This window comes from Xiphias gladius, chromosome 16, assembly GCF_016859285.1.
Source record: "Xiphias gladius isolate SHS-SW01 ecotype Sanya breed wild chromosome 16, ASM1685928v1, whole genome shotgun sequence".
NCBI classification, from domain to species: Eukaryota; Metazoa; Chordata; class Actinopteri; order Istiophoriformes; family Xiphiidae; genus Xiphias; species Xiphias gladius.
Window position 1 is genome coordinate 23,832,778 of NC_053415.1, and position 17,674 is coordinate 23,850,451.

A 17,674-nucleotide genomic window follows, 5' to 3' on the forward strand; every position below is an offset into this window, starting at 1 on the left:
GCTGATTTTGGATTCGGATCATCTGAACATTTATTGAAATTAAACCATGTGAGAGGTTCAGAAGGAAAAGCCAGTGTTTTGGTGGAGCTGTTAACAACTCATAGACATCAGAAAATGCGACCCCAACTACACACTGCAAGCGCGAAAGAAAAAGCTACACATAAGGGGCCAAACCCAAGTCCGTGACATGGAAAAGCTGTGGACCTACTCATTCCACTTCGTTGTGATTTGGTGGTTGGAACCTATTCCATCACTGACTGGTCGGGGGAGGCCAGGTAAAAACGGGTAAACGGGTCCCAAACCCCCCACCCAACTAAGAGATGGATCACAGACATAAGATGATCATATGGACCCCATTTATGTGTGTTTACAGCCAAAATAAAGCTGGAGTTTATGAAAAAAATTACTCGGTAACCAGGGATTAACTTGAGTGTCTTTGTGATATTTCAAATTTTAAGTAATTTGTCATAAATCAAGGTGCTGTGTATATAAGGCTTCAAACTACGTGTGGCTGTATTACTACACAACCGGAATATCTCCGTAACAGGATCAGTGACGAAGCCGGACTTAAACACGCGCTGTACTAATTTTGTGAAAACGATGAAAGTGGAGCTACGCAGTTACTCGCTCAGGGGGACAAAAAAATGTCCAAAATAAAGAAAAGAAAAACTGAACAAGAAAGCTCAGATGAACAATAAAGTCACGACCGTTTGCGGGAACGGCACAGATGAGTGAAGTGGGAGAAATGTTGTCAGCGTTTCGTTTGCACTGTATGAGGTTCTGCTGCTGGGCTCAACACACCCAGATAATATTGCAATACGACATGTAAAAAAAAAAAAACACTGTTGTCGCATACTTTAACCTCAGTATAAGTTCAATTTAAATGTCACGCGATGGTTATTCTTACATTTTGGAAATCAATGAAGCATGTGAAACACACATGCAGATTCAAGCACTTCACTACTGTGTTGCATTTTCCCCCCCTCAGACAATTAGCGAGGATTCAGTTCAACAGTTTTTGGGTGCTAAGTGTTGTAAGAGTGTGTGAGAGGGCGGTCCGGGATACTCCTGAAGAATTTTTAATTTTGGTAGGTGTGACATTTACAGCCTTGAGACCAAATCCAGCTCCATAAAGTCTTGCTGCCCCTCGCCCCGTTTTTTTTTTTTTTTTTAACAACCCTGTATATACAGAGTTAATTTGTTTTTTTGTCCGCCATGAGTTGAAAACATGAACAATGAGTGAGGTGTGTTTTAAAAGGGTTTATTTCATTATTCCACGGCGCCCCACGGTCACAATAAACAAAGTTGTGGAAAATTGAGTGTCTGATGTGGGTGCGAAACATTTCTGAGGCTCGCAGGATTTGAGGGCTGGGCACAAAAAAAAAAGGCATGCCCACATTCACATTCATGTATGAGCAAACACGGAGCTGAAAACTGAGAACCGAGATCCGCCCCCCCCCGCTGTGAAATATGCTTACCACATCTACCAGGCTTTGGGACTATAAATTCAGGCAAAGTTACGAGGGCTGTAAAGTCAAGCCACATCTCCCTGATTCCAGTGGTGGATGGCTGCAGTGAGGCCACCAGGGACCGAGGGGGTTTTTTTCTTAGCGACTAGCTGGAGACTTGCTCTGCGGGACAGTTTGGTCACACCCAGGTGGTCTGGAGCTCAGGTAGCCTCTGACAGGTTTTCGAAAGCACTACCCTGTCCAAACCATCTTCAGCCTGGTTTGGCCCCAGGCCTGAATTGCTCCCTTTAGGCCTGTGGGACCGAAACCAGCTTAAATCATACCTGCCCTCCGTGTGTGGTGATCATGGCGGGAGTACTCGTACTGCTTTAAACAGGAAATGTATCTATTATGACTTAACAGTATAAGGATGTATTTTATATAGAGACTTAAGGCTGCAGAGGGAACTGCTGTGTATACACACTACATTTCTCTCTGCCGTGGAAGAGTTATTTGTTTTTAAAGCCCCCCCCACAAAACCTGAAGTACTGTGGAAAAAAATTCAGACGGTTTATTTGGGAAATGAAGCATGTACCTGAAAAACACTGTGTTACATCGTAACAGCATTTCATAACATGCGAAAACCCACAGTGTGATCCTCCCGGTCCGTCCCTGGAATACAGCTGGGAGCAGGTGGGAGTGGATGTTTGTACGCAAACGGTCAAAAAATGTCCATTACGATTCAAGCGATGGTGAGGATGGCTCGCTCCCTCTTCCTCCTCCTCCTCTTCTTCTCCGCCAGCCGGCCTGTGGCTTCAGCGAAGAACATCACGTCCTCTTTGCTCTCGATCTCCCGCTGGAGGAACTGGAGCGCCGCGCTGTTGAAGCCCAGCACGTCCTGAAACATGCAAAAAAAAAAAAAAAAGAGGAAAGGGAAGAGGCAGTGAGGAAATGGAAAAGGAAAGGTGCGACGCAGGCAATACTCTCTCTGTCGGCCAAGAAATAATAAATCACTTTTCTTTGTGGCCTGATTCTCTTTATCTCCAGGTGTTACTTACTCTGATTTCGCACACTTTTGAGAGAGTGTTCATCCGTAGCTCATCTATGACAGACAGCAACATCTGGTTACTGGAGATCTGGCCAAAATGGATCCTAGAAAGGAAGAGACAACAAAGTCGGCTCAGCACGATACTGTACAGAGGTGGAAGTCGTATACTCTAGTACTGTACTTGAGGTACTTGTACTGGACTAATACGTATTCCTGCCACTTTATGCTCCTACTCCACCACATCTAATCCAATGTCAGCCATAGCTACTGAACTGGTTAGTCTACCAATAAGATTTTATAGACAAAACACACGAAGAGCTTATAAAATCTGATGCTTTGATAAAGACTTAAATACCACGAGGTATGTACAACTAGAGCTGAAACGATTAGCTGATTAACCGGTTTGTCAATTTACAGAAAATTAATTGGCAACTACTTTGATAATCCTTTGGTCATTTTTCATGCAAAATAGATAAAGATTCCGTGGTTCAAGCTTCTCAAACGTGTGGATTTGCTTGGTTTTCTTTGTAGTTATTTCATGAATTACGATTTCAAACCTATTGGTTGACAAAACAAGATGTTTAAAGGTGTTACTTTGGGCTCTGGGCAATTGTGATCTGCATTTCTCACAATTTTCAGGATGAAACAAGAATATGATCTGCAGATAAATCCATAAGGAAAATAGCCATTAGTCGCAGCCTTATATGAAATAGTTAATAATTAGCTCCACCTCAACCAGCTGCATCAGTAAAATGCCGTTTACACAAAAATGCATGAATAATAGTAATCTAATAATATATAGTACTTTAACACCCTTGGGACACATTTCACTGCGTATTTTTACGTTAGATATTTTGTGTGGAACTAGTATTTTGCTTAAGTAAAGAATCGGAATAATTCCTCCACCGCTGATAATGCACAGACAACACCTGCTTCTGCATATCTTCATTAAGCAAGAGATTCAAGATTCTTCTGATGATTCACAGAAACATATTTCTGTCTAATTGCCCCGAATGCTATTTACAGTCAATCTAAAACTTCCTGGAGTCCCTTTGAAGCAGCCACTTTATGGCTGTCACTAAGGTTTTGTAGTTTTTTCACCTTTTAAATCATTTTAATCTTGCACCATCACATTCCTTTAACAAAATGATTTAATTCTTCAAAAGAGAATCTAATTTGAAAATTTGCTTTAAACGGTATGTTTCAATTTGCAAAAGTAACCCAGGGGATTTTATTTTCTTCTATTTCTTTTTAATTTTCGGTCAATGAATGAATTATACTGTGACATTATTCAGTCAAACACATTCTTCACAAATACACTGTCGGTGGTGCATGCAATAACAAATAAGCTTTTAGGTGGCATGGTATCTGAATGAGCCTAAGTGCATTAAAAATCATCCTGTTTTCCGCCGTTCATTTTTTTTTGTCTGGCAAGCTACGCACCAGCCGCCAGATTTCTGCACCCACACCTCACCACCAGAGCCGTTCCAAGGATTTCATTCGTCTACCAAACACAAAACCCTTCTTCTCCCCCACACACACACACAGGCTGATCACTCACTTGAGCAGGAAGAAAAGGCAGCGGCAGACCAGCTCCACCTCCAGGCCCTGCTGGATGTAGCTGCCGAAGAGCTTCAGCAGCTCGGGGACGTAAGCGAATGGCAGCACCAGCAGAGAGACCTCCAGCTCACTGGTGATCACAAACACAAACACAGAGAAAAAGATAAACCCACCGAGTGTATCTATATGCGCCGAGAACTGCGTACGGTGATTGGCTTCATGTGGGTTTGGTCTTGGTCACCCTGGGCTCACATCATACCTGGATCTGACCTTCTTTATGACGTCTAAAACGTAGCGGGATGGCTGAAAGAGGGACAAAGACAGACATAGTTACCTACGGCTGAAAACAACCTAATAACAATACATTTAAGTTTACAAGTGATATCACAGTTCAGTTACTGGAGGCAATGTTAGCTGGACATTTATTCTACTTACTGAAACATTTCCAAAGGCCACAAGGATAGGATTGGGTCTCGGTGGAGCAAGCTGCAAAACAACATCAGCTGTCTGTCAGATTTATTTGACAAGCCATAACACTGACATCATAAAAATGCAAAAATCCATGAGGAAAGTTAAAGAAAGGTTCCCATCACGGCAAACGATTTCTCTTTATTCCCTCATCTATCTGTGATGTTTTAGCCTGTGCAGTTGTGGGTGCTGGACACGTCGACCCAGTCCGGCACCTAACCAGCATTATTAAAACAGGATGTTTGAGGATTTTTGTGCACCACACCCCATGCTTCTAAGATTGGGAACAACAGTGTAGCTGTATAGCACAGACTTTGTAAAAAAAAATATCGGATTCCTTGATGATGTCTCTACCTCTTTGCCTGCATTCACACAAGCGTATTTATGCTCTTCCATCTTCCTGTTTTCCTCTCTGTAAAGCTCCAAAGCCTCCATTATTCGCTCTGCCTGCAAAGAAATCACATGACAGGAAGAACGTCAACAAAGGACATAAAAACCTGCTCATTTGTGGCTTCTACCATCTGCAGAATTTTTAAATGATACCGTTTCACCTGCTCGAGTGCCCACTGGGTGGGATTTGTGACACAGCCAACAGAGAATTCCACCAGCTTTAGCCAATCCCAGAAGTATTTTCATGTCAATATCATTAACTACAGCCAAAAACTAAGCTAACAACCTTAAACTATCTATATATTCACTTCAAACTGATGCTCCAAGCAAGATTCAACAAGTACTAATAAGAAGGAGAATGATGTTCTTGCTAGAAGAGGTGAAGTCAACTCACAGCTTTGACTGTCTCAACGGTCTTCTTGCCGGCTGGCGCCGCCTCTCCTTGAGTCTCTCCAGGTACCTGCAGATTAAAGCGCGTTAACGCATCACTTACATCCATCTAATACAACAGTAGAACCGATCATGCTTTTACTTAATCACGCAGCCTGATCGAAGATTTCCTTTTAATTCGGCCAGTTGGCCGGGTGAGAATAATTCCATTCAAAGTTTTATTTAGGAGCCTGAAAAGTGTCAAACATCTTCCAAGTGAACTGTTGTTACCAACCGACAGCAAGCCGTTCATTGTGCTTCAAAATCTGAGCATAAAGTAAAAATATCTGACTAGTTTGGCATATGGGAGGTAATTCTGACCCATCCTCACCACCAGAATCTCCATCCTGACTTGCATGAAATAGGCCAGTGTGAAGCTATATCACTCAGATATACAGTAGGTACCGTCTGGTGCAAATTATGAGGATGTTGACGAAGTCTGAAAGTTAAAAACTGAGCACCCACCACAGGCACATCTCCTTTGGCCATGCTCTCGTCAAACTCTGCTTCTCGTTCCTGTGGAAACAAAAACAGTTTCATTCAGAGATACCGAGAAGCTGCGCGCCTGAAGATCTGTAAAAATACGCTAACCCCCGCCCTCTGCCTCACCATCTCCCGTTCCTCCTCCAGGATGATGGGCTCTCTGGTTCTTTCCCACAGCCGCAGGGACTTGTCGTGGGATGACGACACAATGTGGTCGCCGTTGGGGCTGATGGTCAGACACCAAACCTCCCGATGGTGACCCTAAGAGGCAGAGAGAGCAGTCAAATGTCGGCCTGGAAGAGTTTTTGTCCTTGTTACGGTTCATGCTGTGCATGAAGAAAAATGTATCATCTACTAACTACCAAGCAATCTCAAAACAATCACTTGGAACCTCCTAACAACCATCCCAGTCACACCCTAGCAGCCGCCCGATATCTCAAAGTTACTGTTCTCAACCACCTAGTAACAACCTAACAACACAAGTTATCGCCCACAAAATGCTCCAAATCCAGTTGAGGGCTCTCTGTATGAAGAGTCTGGTTTAAAGCTGGCCAATGAGGTGCGGTCAGTATTGCATTTTAGCATCTGAGGTGTGAAGGAATCCTGCCAGAGGACCCTTGGGCTAAGCTACCTGACCCTATATAACAAAGGCACGGAGAGGAGCGTCACCTCTAACGTCTGGATGTGCTCAAACTTGTCTGCGTCCCACTGTTTGATCTTCCTGTCCTTCCCTGCTGTAAAGAACAGATGAGTCTTGGGGACAAACTGGAGGAACATGACGCTGTGGAGAACAAACAGAGTGAGGGAACAGAGAGGTCAGACAGGCACATAGAAAATAATTCAAAAGCCAGAAAGCAGAGAACAGTAACAAAAACACAAATGAAAGAAAACACAAAAGCAAGAGACTCTGCAGGCACTCAAAGAGGAAGAAACAAAGAAAAGCATGAAACAATGTGGCAGGACAAGATAGAAAGACCCAAAGAAAGTTAACATGCGAGAAACACAGCAAAAAAAGAAAGGCATGTAGAAATCAAGAAAGAATCCGACAGAAAAATGATCACAGAAAACCTAAAAATGACCCAAAAAGAAAATGAAATAGAGGAAAGGCAGAGAACAAGACAAAAACAGCAGAAAGTGAGAAGGTCCATGAGAGAACAGATGAGCGGTGAGATGAAAGAGCAGCTGGTGTGAAGTCACAGGGCAGTTCCAGTTAACAGGACATGGATCAGAGTCCCTGACCACAACAGATGAAGTCAGAGCTGGAAAGGCAACAGCCTAGAAACTGATTTCATTAGCACAAAAACACTGTTCCAGTGAACCTGTGACTTTTTGGTTTGTGTCCATGTTGCTGGGCGTTACCTGTCATCATGAGCAAACATGGAGCGGTGACAATCGCCAAAGTCCAAGCCCCAGATCTTCACGTTTCTGTCGGCGGATCCAGTGGCGATAAGTGTGTTGTCCTGGTTAACAGAAAGACTATGTCAGAGTCTGGGAGGCAGGACTGTGGGTCAAGATGTCCGTACTTGAGGCCACGTTGTTTCCACAAGCGGACGCAACGACATCCATACACTAAGCAAAGGCCAACATCAGAACCGCATCTTATTCTACACCAGGGAGCAATCAGCGATCGACAACGGCTGTCCAAATGTGGAAAGAATGAAACACGAAACAACAAGAGATTCCCAGAGGGGAACCGTGGAGGTTTCATCCTCCAGCCGTGCTATGGAACTCAGAGACGTACATCCCGCCGATGTTTTCACACTACTTCGCTGATCGTCAGGTGGCGGTGACACGCCAAGATCTGCTGCAATGCGCCGGCAAAGGCAGGGCAGAAGGAGACAGCAGGCTAGTAAACACATGTTAACAATTCTGAAGAGCACCCTGAGAGCCATTAGATTTATAGAGCTAATGGGATCTCATCAAGCGAGGAACATTTGTTTATGAAATTCAACCTTGGTGTTTTTTTCTTACTGGTAAACAGCTGAGACCTTCAGCCCACCTGGGATGTGACCCTAAGAAACGAACAGCGGAAACTGAGGGACATCCGGCTGCTAACATAACGCTTACAAGTAAGATGCCATTTATGGTGCAATACGTTCTACTGACAAAAAAAAAAAAAAGGTTCTATTCGAAGGTCGTTAATACTGCGAGAACACGAGTGCAAGGTTCAGGGTCACAGATAGAAAAGAAGATTCCTGTGACCCTTGACCCTTGATTCTGTTAGAGCCCCGTAATATATGAGTTAGAAATTTACCGCGTTAACCGGGATCAAATCGTGAAAATAAAGCGTATTCTCTCTGTTATTTATACTTGATACTTCACATTTTTGCAGCTTGAGAGCACTCACATGTGAGATGTCCAGACAAAGTACGGGCAGCTTGTGTCCATACAGAGACAAGAAGAACTAAAGCAGGGAGAGGGAGAAATGTTCAGTTATGATGTAAACAGAATCTGTAACACTGTTAATGAAGCAATTACTCTCTTAATACTCCATTATGTTCTCAAATACAGGCAGTCCTAATGTTATGTGTGCAGGGTGTACCTTCAGCGTGTCTGTGTAGAAGATCTTGACAGTGCAGTCTAACAAAGAGACGGCCAGCAGTCTGTGGTCAGGAGAAAACTTCACACACAGTACGTCTTCCTCCAACTGCAGGGTGCGTGTGTGTTTCACTGTCAGCCTCCTGAATCACACGGACACACAGACACAGACACACACACAACGTTTAGTTCCAGGAGACAATCTGGTGTAGCTGAGGGCTTCATTTGAGGTGCGAGGACCAGTCCTTAGAGGAACCATGCTGATTCCTGGAAAAGGAACAAGGCGGCGACTTACTTCTGGCCAGTCCCCTGGTCCTTGATCAGCTCAAACTCCCAAAACTTCACTGTCTTGTCTGCACCTCCTGTCACAATCCCCCTCTTTGGGTATCACACACACACACACACACACACACACAGACACACACACACACACACACACACACACACACACACACAATAAATTTAAAAAAAAAAAAAAACAACACACAGGAGAGCCAGTACACATAGCTTATTATTTCAAAATCTGCTTAAGACAGATCGGTAGTGCAACGGGCAGTCAGGTTTACCTGGTCTGGGGCCAGGCAAAGGGACCACAGGGCTCCATCGTGGGCATCCACCGTCTCCAGGAGGCTGCCTGAGGCCAACTCAAAGATCTGCAGCTTACCACTCTGGCAGGAAAAAGCAACACTCAGTGACCACAAAACACGAACCAGAAAAGATTCTTCCAGTTCTTGAAGATTCTTCTTTCTTCCGAAAAGGGCTAAAAGTTCACAGCCACACTAGCAACCCTGTCATCTCATCCGAGCAGAAGTTCCTAAACTGCAAACAGCGGCAAATTCATAGAAAGGTGGAATGAAAAAACCGGCGACTGAAACTTTCTCTACAAAGACTTGTCATTGATTGGCTTCAAAACCCCGATGGACTTCTAACATAATCCTGTTGTCAAGTGTCTGACTGAGTTGGTTTGCATTTGAATACCTTAGTTCCCAGGATGATCTGTCTGTCTCCAGGCACAAAGAGGGAGCAGAGGGCGTATTCGCAGGACATGGTGCGAATCACCTGCAGAGTCGACCTGTGGCAGGGGGTGGGACATCCAGTTAGAAGTCCAGTCGCTAACCGCAACAGCTCATGCAACTTAGGCAACAAAATGGATAAAAACTAATTGTAAGACTTAGCAAACACGTTTGCAGGGCTTGCCGAGACTGAGGCCAGCTTCACCTGTTCCACACTTTGACTGTGTCTCCAGAGGCGGAGAGGATGGCCAGGTTGTCCGAGCTGAAGGCCAGGGTGCGGGCATCAGTGCGGTGGCCGCCGAGCGTGAGGCGAGCCGTCTTATTGGCTGTGGGGGTCTTGTCTGACGTCTTCAGGCTGTAGGTCTCAATGGTGTTGTTCTGCAGCAGCAGCGCCACCTTCAGCTCACCGCCCGCACACGACAGGCTGTCCACTGATCTGAGAGGGGACGGAGAAGATGTGCATGAGGAGTCGGGGAATTCACACTCAATCGGCGGCTTGCGTCAGCGCTTGAGAGTTGAGTCTGGGTGAATGATTGTGCTTCTGAGTGCCCACTTTTCTGTCTTTCCTTGGCTATCTGGGAAACCAGTGGCCTGTCGGTCGCAAGCCGGCCTCTCTAACCGCCGTGCTCGTGCTTTGCTCGGCTCCACACTGACCTGATCTTGGCGGAGGCCTTGATGTTTGTTAGTCTGATGATCTCGTCCTTCAGCGTCCTCTCCACCGCCAGCTCTGCTGCATCCTCTTGAGCTCTGCAACAGAGGGCAGCGACACAGCGAGCTTCAGCGCGCTGAGCGTAAAACTCCACCACTGAGTGGGGACTACAGCACAGCAGTGGCACGAGTTTTAGAAGTTGGTGCAATAATAGATAAAATGCTTAAAAGACTAGTTTAAGGGGGAGCAGCAGTAACAACAGTGTGTTAGGAGCATGTATAAAACAACAACAACAAAAAAAATAGGTAGTAAGAAGAAGAAAGAGAATTTGAGATGGTGCCAGTAACCAAAATGGCAGCAGTAGTAGCACGAAATGACAAAAGGTACAAGTAGTGACAGCTGTGGGGCTAAATAACTGCAACAAAATCGGGGTACTGCAGATATCCATAACCGTGTGTATGACGGCTGGTAAGTAACGAGAAACTGCAGCACAGAAACGCAAAACAAGCTCTGAGCTCATTTAGAAACAGCGTCACCGTCGCACAGTGAGTTCACCTGAGAGCACTTAAAAATCCAGTACCGGCCGGGCCATCGACAGTAGTGTACACACCCTGCGTTGTTATCAGTAGTATTACTAGTTGTAGCAATGCTTAAAAGAAATAGTGAGCATGTAAAGCTTCCAAAAGGAACTAAGCAGAAATAATTGTATTTCCTGTGCTTACTTGGCTGCCTTCTTTTTTACTTTCTTCAGCTTCTTTGCCATTTTCTTCTGCACTTCCTCCTCCGACAGCACAGTGAAAAGCTCCAGGACTGAATCATTGCCCTGATGGAGGGAGAGGAAGGGATATGAATGGCGTGAATTGCTTACATATAAAATATCCGTACGTATACTGTATTTCCAGTTAGACGGAAAACCTTCCAGGAACCCTGAAATTCCGCGTTGTGTATTCTTGACATTCGAGGAGAGGGGGAGGGGGAACCGGGGAAACGCTTCCGACACTCACGTGGCAGGCGATGACTCTGGCCTTCGTGTCCGTTGTCAGCGAGACAACTCTGTCTCTGGCTTCTCTCAGGATGGAGCCTGCTTTCTTACAACTCAATATCCGCTGCGAGAAAAAAGAAAGTAGGACGCGAAACAGAGTTTAAGGCCACGTGCAGGCAGAAGCGATTTAGCTGAGGTCAAGAAGCTGGACTGCTGCTGTTGAATTTTTGTTTTCTGAGGCACAACAACCTCACCATTAAAATATAAATAATTAATCAGTGTGAGGCTGATCAAAGTATTTACTGTATGTATGATTCAGGTTTTCGTTAAGTGGCTGCAAATGAAACGGAGACATTCCTTTCCGTCTGAGACATACATTACTTGATAAGGAATAAAACTGTTTGAAACATTATATATCTACTGTACGCACTCTTCATCACTTTATTACAGTACCGCATCAATGACTGCTCTTGTACCTCTTCAACACTTTCGTCCACCGCTTCCTCATTGGCTCCGTCATCGTCATCGTCCAGCAGCGTTTTCCCCTTCTTCACCTCGGGCTCACCCTCAGCTTTTTCCTGAGCAGGGGCGCAAGCACACAGACGGCAGAGACAGAGCCTTTACAACCAATGACGCTTCATTCTGCGCATCAAACTATACTGGTACAATTTACAACTAAGTTCAATTTTCACTCAGATTTGGTCTCAATTTTCTTTTTAGTTGTGGAGCAATTCAAATTGTTCTACTCCCCGATTCTCTTTTGACAAACTTTCCGTAGGTGGGGCTCTTTTCTTCATTTGGCCACGGTGGCTATCAGTGCTCCAGCTGACTTCCACTTCTTCTCTGTTTCAACCAGTCACAGGGAGTAGAAAAAAAAACTTGCATGCACTGAGGACAAAGTGTCCAGCTGCAGCCTTCCTCACCTCCTGCAGGTAGTTGATGTCCCAGGCTCGAAGTTCACTGTCTGCTGAGCCTGTCAGCAGCCGGTTCTCATGGTTCAGCAGCGCCATGCCCCACACCTAACACACACACACACACACACACACACACACAGACATATAAATACCGCCACATAGATTCATCTCATTCATCCAGGTGGGACAATGTCAAGTTCGACAAAATATTTCCTAAACGTTTCCCGGGGGCTGTTTTTCATCATCAGTGTCTGATGAAGCCTCTTGAAAAACCAAAGAACATCTTCTACAACAACAGTCCAGGGGATAACTTAAATGTTTGTGCAGAGATGTTAATGATAAATTTGTCCAACACATAACATCTTCCCTTTCTCATAACAGACTGAAACCAGTGAAAATGAAGGACAATATATCGTTAAAAATATAATGTAAAAAACAAAACAAAAACACAGCTGGACCTCTACTGACTCAGGTGAAACGGTCAGTTACGAGTTCTTCGCTTAATTCTTTGAGACGGAGTAAACGGCTGCTGACAGCAGGGACTGAGAATACTGTCTCTCCGAGGGCAGTCACGGTGATCTAATCATCAGCCTCCCACGAGTAAACGAATCAATCCTGTTCCCCTTGTCAAATGTCAACAACAGATGTAATAAAATCTAATTACCTTTTCAGATAAAGCTCGAGAGACTGAAACTACATTAGCTCTGCTTTAGAATCCAGCAAAACTGAAAAGACAGATACAGGACTGTGAGAAGGGAAACCAACACGGGTTATGTTTACGTGTTTACTGACCTGGACCCTCGTCTTTAAAATCAAAAAGAGTAAACCTTAACTAATCCTGGCTAATATGATGCTAACCAGGTAGACAATCCCGTTAATTCCCATTCAGCTAATTTGCTTCTTGTGCCACGCACTTTACTTGACCGTTCCTCAGTCGGTGCATCCCGCTGCTTATGTTAATGACTGCGGAGGAAGGAGCCCCTCACCTCACTGCGGTGGCCCACCATGGTCTTGAAGCAGTGCTGTGTGTCCAGGTCCCACCACTTCACAAAGCTGTCCTTGGAGCTTCATAGCAGCGGAGCACAATGACGGACATGGCGTGTTAGTGACAATGCAGCTCCTACATTTTTAGGTGTTGAACTTCTGAGGCTGTTTTTAACGTGATTAAAAGATTATCTGCTTGGAAACCAAGATTCAAAAAAAATCACGTGGAACATCACATAACATTCAACATTATATCAAGCACCACACTGTTTATTGTACATACAAACTAACACCACACATTTCTTGTGCGGTAGCAGATGAAAATTTCATAATCCTACAATTTGTATAAAATTCAAATGTAAGTCTAAGTAGAAATGGGCCCATTTGCCAAAAGTGAATGAGGCCAAAAAGGCAAATGGTGTAAAAATCATACCCCAGAAACTCCGCTGGATCAGTGCGCTAAAGCTTTTATTCCTGTCTGTGACTACGAAGCTCTTCAAAATACAGCAAGTCCTCTTCAGTATGGGATGGAAGTCATTTTTGGGGGTGGGGGGGCATTCTGGTAGTTTTTATTTAGACACATAAAATGACGCCATTTTTTTTTAGCAACTTTGGTCACGGAGGAATGAGCTGCAGCATCGACAAGTGTCTGGCATCGGGTCAAATACTGTCCCACTAACAATCATTTTCCTATAAAAAATTTTCTTGTCCTCACCCACCTGTGTGTGGCTGTGTAATTCTGAGTGTGCTGGGATCTCTTAAAACTATAGCAGCACTCACACAACTCTGCAGATACATTCCAGACAATCTGAGCTATCGTTGTAAAATAAACAAATCGTTCTTGTCTTCGCGTACAGTTTGCTTTTTAACAAATAAGCCTGACGTGGCTACCCACCACTCAGTGGACACAAGTTTGACTTTTCTGTGTCCTCAATGATCCTCTTTGATTAATTAGTGTAATAATAAAAGGTAAATAGAAGGTGTGTTACCTGGTGACCAGGAGGTTCCTGTCTTTGAGAAACAAGGCCTGTGTGATGACGTCTTTATGGCCTCTGAGCCTGTACATGCCGCACTCGTTGATGATGTCCCACACAATCACATCCGTGTCCTGGACGAGGAGGGAAAGGTTAACGCAAGCTATAACAAATAGACAACAAACCACGAACCCAGAATCCTTGTTGACACCGGATTAACTTGATCAAGTCTGAACACACAAAAGAATTTGCTTGCCTTGGGGAGCGCGAACAAAGTCCCTCAAAAATGTGAGCGCAAATGTATCTTCTACTGATTTTAACACCTATGCTTCTCAGGTGAAACTGCGTATGTGCAATCGCATTCTCATCTTGATCTCAAAGGTTGCTGTCACATTAACACTCGATCTCCGGGTGCAATTTTAAAAATGTGTAAAAAATGTTACCACACAAACCCAAACACGAAGCAAGAAAAACGAGCGTGACTTACCTTGGAGCCAGTGACGAGCCGTGCTCCCAGTCCGTCGTAGTGTATTATGGTGACAGCAGACTTGTGGCCGTTGAAGGAAACGCTGCTCTCGCCGTTCAGCAGGCTGAAGATTCGCACGGCACCGTCCTCGTAACCCACGGCGACGTGGATGCCATCGGGCGAGGGGCAGAGGAAGGTCACCTCGTGTTTCTGGCCCTGCAGGATCAGGACCTTGACGAAAAAGACAGAAAACACAGATGCTGGATGAAATCTGGAGACGATCTGAGTTGGGAGAAGTTTCTTAATTTGATACAAAAAGCGAAACTTTTGCGGGAGACCTGGGCATATGCTCCGCTGCCGTCACGACCACATCAAAGCCTCACCTTCTCTCCTTTTCGGACATCCCAGATGAAGACGTGTTCGCATGCGGCCACGGCGACGTAGCGCCCCCTCTCTCCTCCGCGGAGGGTCACATACGCGATGTTGGCTTTCTGGCTACCAATCACGCCAAACACTGCACTGGCAACGTAGCGCAGGTACTGTTTGGTCAACCCCATGACCAGCAGCCTCAAGGTGACGCTGATTCCTATTTCAAAGGAGAACGTGGGTGATAGTTATTATGGCACTAAAACACAGAGTGTTAGGCTTTGTTGGGTCACACTGTTATTTAAAAAAAACAAAAACAAAATCATATCACTGGAGTACTCCTCCTCCAACCAGAACACATGGTGTGTCTGTCACCCTAAAGAGTGAGTGAACAGTAACCTGATTCAACTATATTTAAAGTTTCATCTCCCTATTATTGCCTGAAATTATAGGACATTATTGTCCACCCCTGCAAAATAAACATATTTTGTCATATACTTTAGAAAAACGTGTATATGCCAATATACTGTCACTTTTCTTAAAGCTAACATTACGAAATATAATTACATAATTTGCATATCCATTATTCTGATGTGAAATATACGGAAAGTACACAACGTATGGCCAAAAATATGCGGACACCTGCCCATTACCATTATCTGTGACTGTTAAAAGGCACAGCCGTGGGCCTTACTCTCCTGCTATACGGTGAGGTCGGCCACTGATATTGGGGCAATAGGGCCTGGCTGCGTGGACTGTGTTCGAGTTCATCCCAAAGGCGTTGAGTGGGGTTGAGGTCCGGGCCCTGTGCAGGCCGGTTAAGACTGGGAAAACCAGTTCTTTGTGGACCTAGCTTTGTGCACAGGGGCAGTTTAAAAAAAGCCTCACCACCAAAACTATGGGGAAACTACTGCAAAAAACTGAAAAGCACGTACTGTCTAAAAATATTGTTTGTTTTCCGTTATCGATTAATCTGTGGATTAAGTTATTTGATCTAGAAAATGTCAAAAAATAGTGTAAAAATACCCAAAGTGACAAAGCTGACGTGTCTTCACAGGTTTTCTTTTGTTCAACCAACAGTCTAAAATCCAAAGATATTCAATTTAGAATGATATATGACAAAGAAACGCAGCAAATCCTGCCATTTGAGAACCTTGGACCAGAGAATAATTTTCATTTTTTCCCCCCACTGTTTTGCTTTAAAAATGACTCAAAAACGATTAATCGATTATCAAAATAGTAGCCAATTAGGTTATTTTGTCAATCGACAAATCAGTTAATCAACTACCCGGCGGCTAATCGATCGCTGGACTAATTGTTGAAGCTCTAGGCGTATCTATGTGATCTAGCCTTAGATATGCAGACGGATATCTCATATCATTTACACCATCATGTGATTAGACAGTGACACAAATAATTAGTGACACAAATGATTAAACGTCTCACGAGCGCGCAAGCATAAGGCACCAAAGATGACATTTTGTGACCGACTCTAATGTGCTATGTGACCTTATCAATGTGTAAACGTGTGGTCGCAACGCATCGACTACATCGACTCGGGATGGGTCTCTGGTGGCCCCGGGTGAGTTCACAGGGTTTTCGTGCTATTCTCACCTCCGGTGGTGTCTCTTTAATACGACTCCCGGTGAACTGCCGGTTTTTCTGTAGCTGTGTTTTGTACATCCTGCCTCAAAATCAGCGACAACTTGACCTACGGACGTACTTTTTTCATAAATTTCAAACGAGGCAGAGCACGATAGTTACAGACACTAGTCGGAGGAGCGTTCGTTTTTAGTGCAATGCACTTGCATAGTGGTCGGGGTTTAGCGCTTCGGACCGATGATTTCCATTCAATCTGCGGCAAACCCCGCCCTCCCCGAAACCTACGCGCAACGAAATCGAGTACACTTTAACCACAACACACCGGTTTGTCCCCGAACCCACGTGGTGAAGTTCCTAAGTTAAGCGCGGGCCATAAAATCAGACCCAGCGCAGATTTGACATTTAGTAAATGTTTTGTACATAGTTCAGTTTTCTACCTTCAATGCAGCGCGTTTCGTGTCTGTTCAGTTTCTCCTCTTACCTCTGAAAAGCTGCTGCTAGCTGACCTGCGCAGTGTTTCCTGCGATGCTGTTTCAGACCCAACCAATCGATCATGCATCGACAACAGAATAAAATAAAAATCGAATCGAATTAAATTAAATTAAATTAAAAATAAAATAAAACATATAAACGCAAAGGGAAAGACTGATGATTTTTTTTATTATACACTGCTAGCCTCTCGGTAAAATTATAATATACTGTTACAACAATATTCAGAAGCAAGATCCTTCTGGGGCTTTTTCGTGTAAAAACGTCAAACATGTCATAGTTCCAGCTCCTCAAATGCGACGATTTGCTGTTTTTGCTCTTAAAAATTCTGATAATTTTGAGGTTCGGACTACTGATCGGACAAAAACAAGCATTGTGAAGGTTTGGCCTCAGACTCTGTGTAACTTTGATGGGCATTTCTCACTATTCTGATATTTTTTTTTAGAAACAAAACAATCAGCCTATTGATGATAAAATAGTGAAGACATTAATCCATTATGAAAATAATCATTAGTTGCAGCCCCATATACCATAGTTAAAAATGAGCCGCTTAAACATGAATGCACCAGGGCATTTGCCCGATCACTCTCTTTCTGTTGTTTTTGTCTGCGACCCCAGAAGAAGCACAAACGCTTGATTAAACCTAAGCTTTTATTTTACTGAACTGTAATCGAGGCAATCCTCGTATTTTGTTGCGCTTTTTTTTTTTATTACTAGAGTTATGAACAGAAAAAAAATGCAGTGACTCCTCACGGGTCCTTAAACAACCTCAGCGGAAGTGGTTTTTCGCTTATTAGTCAGCTGATTAGGAACTGAGGAAGAGATAAATCAAGCTAAATACAAATAACAGGAACGGTACCGGAAATTATGT

At 44.1% G+C, this 17,674-nt stretch overlaps 2 protein-coding genes across 5 annotated transcripts in view; one reads left to right on the top strand and one right to left on the bottom strand.

Moving 5' to 3' along the window:
* Positions 1-1,997: 1,997 nt before the first annotated feature.
* wdr3 (WD repeat domain 3) lies at positions 1,998-16,888 on the bottom strand. Of its 3 annotated transcripts, none has more exons than XM_040147945.1 (27): positions 16,796-16,888; positions 14,730-14,932; positions 14,368-14,577; positions 13,896-14,014; positions 12,909-12,987; positions 11,932-12,027; positions 11,485-11,586; positions 11,031-11,132; positions 10,749-10,849; positions 10,032-10,124; positions 9,583-9,813; positions 9,343-9,436; positions 8,931-9,032; positions 8,660-8,742; positions 8,369-8,507; positions 8,174-8,230; positions 7,186-7,286; positions 6,496-6,607; positions 5,953-6,087; positions 5,809-5,859; positions 5,309-5,374; positions 4,879-4,971; positions 4,492-4,542; positions 4,316-4,359; positions 4,058-4,186; positions 2,507-2,600; positions 1,998-2,346 (listed from the first exon to the last, which is right to left on the bottom strand). In XM_040147945.1, the coding sequence occupies exons 2-27, from the start codon at positions 14,901-14,903 to the stop codon at positions 2,191-2,193; spliced, it is 2,814 nt and encodes a 937-aa protein (XP_040003879.1). In that variant the 5' UTR covers positions 14,904-14,932; positions 16,796-16,888; the 3' UTR covers positions 1,998-2,190. The 3 variants fall into 3 exon arrangements, with proteins under 3 accessions (XP_040003879.1, XP_040003880.1, XP_040003881.1); XM_040147946.1 differs by having other exon boundaries at positions 16,752-16,837; XM_040147947.1 differs by lacking the exon at positions 16,796-16,888 and adding an exon at positions 16,327-16,490.
* Positions 16,268-17,674, top strand: part of gdap2 (ganglioside induced differentiation associated protein 2) — a 55,767-nt gene continuing 54,360 nt past the window's right edge. For both annotated transcript variants that reach the window (XM_040147949.1, XM_040147948.1), the window contains exon 1: positions 16,268-16,294. In XM_040147949.1, coding sequence (XP_040003883.1) covers positions 16,274-16,294 — 21 coding nt within the window. In that variant the 5' untranslated portion in view covers positions 16,268-16,273. The remainder of the gene's footprint in view (positions 16,295-17,674) is intronic.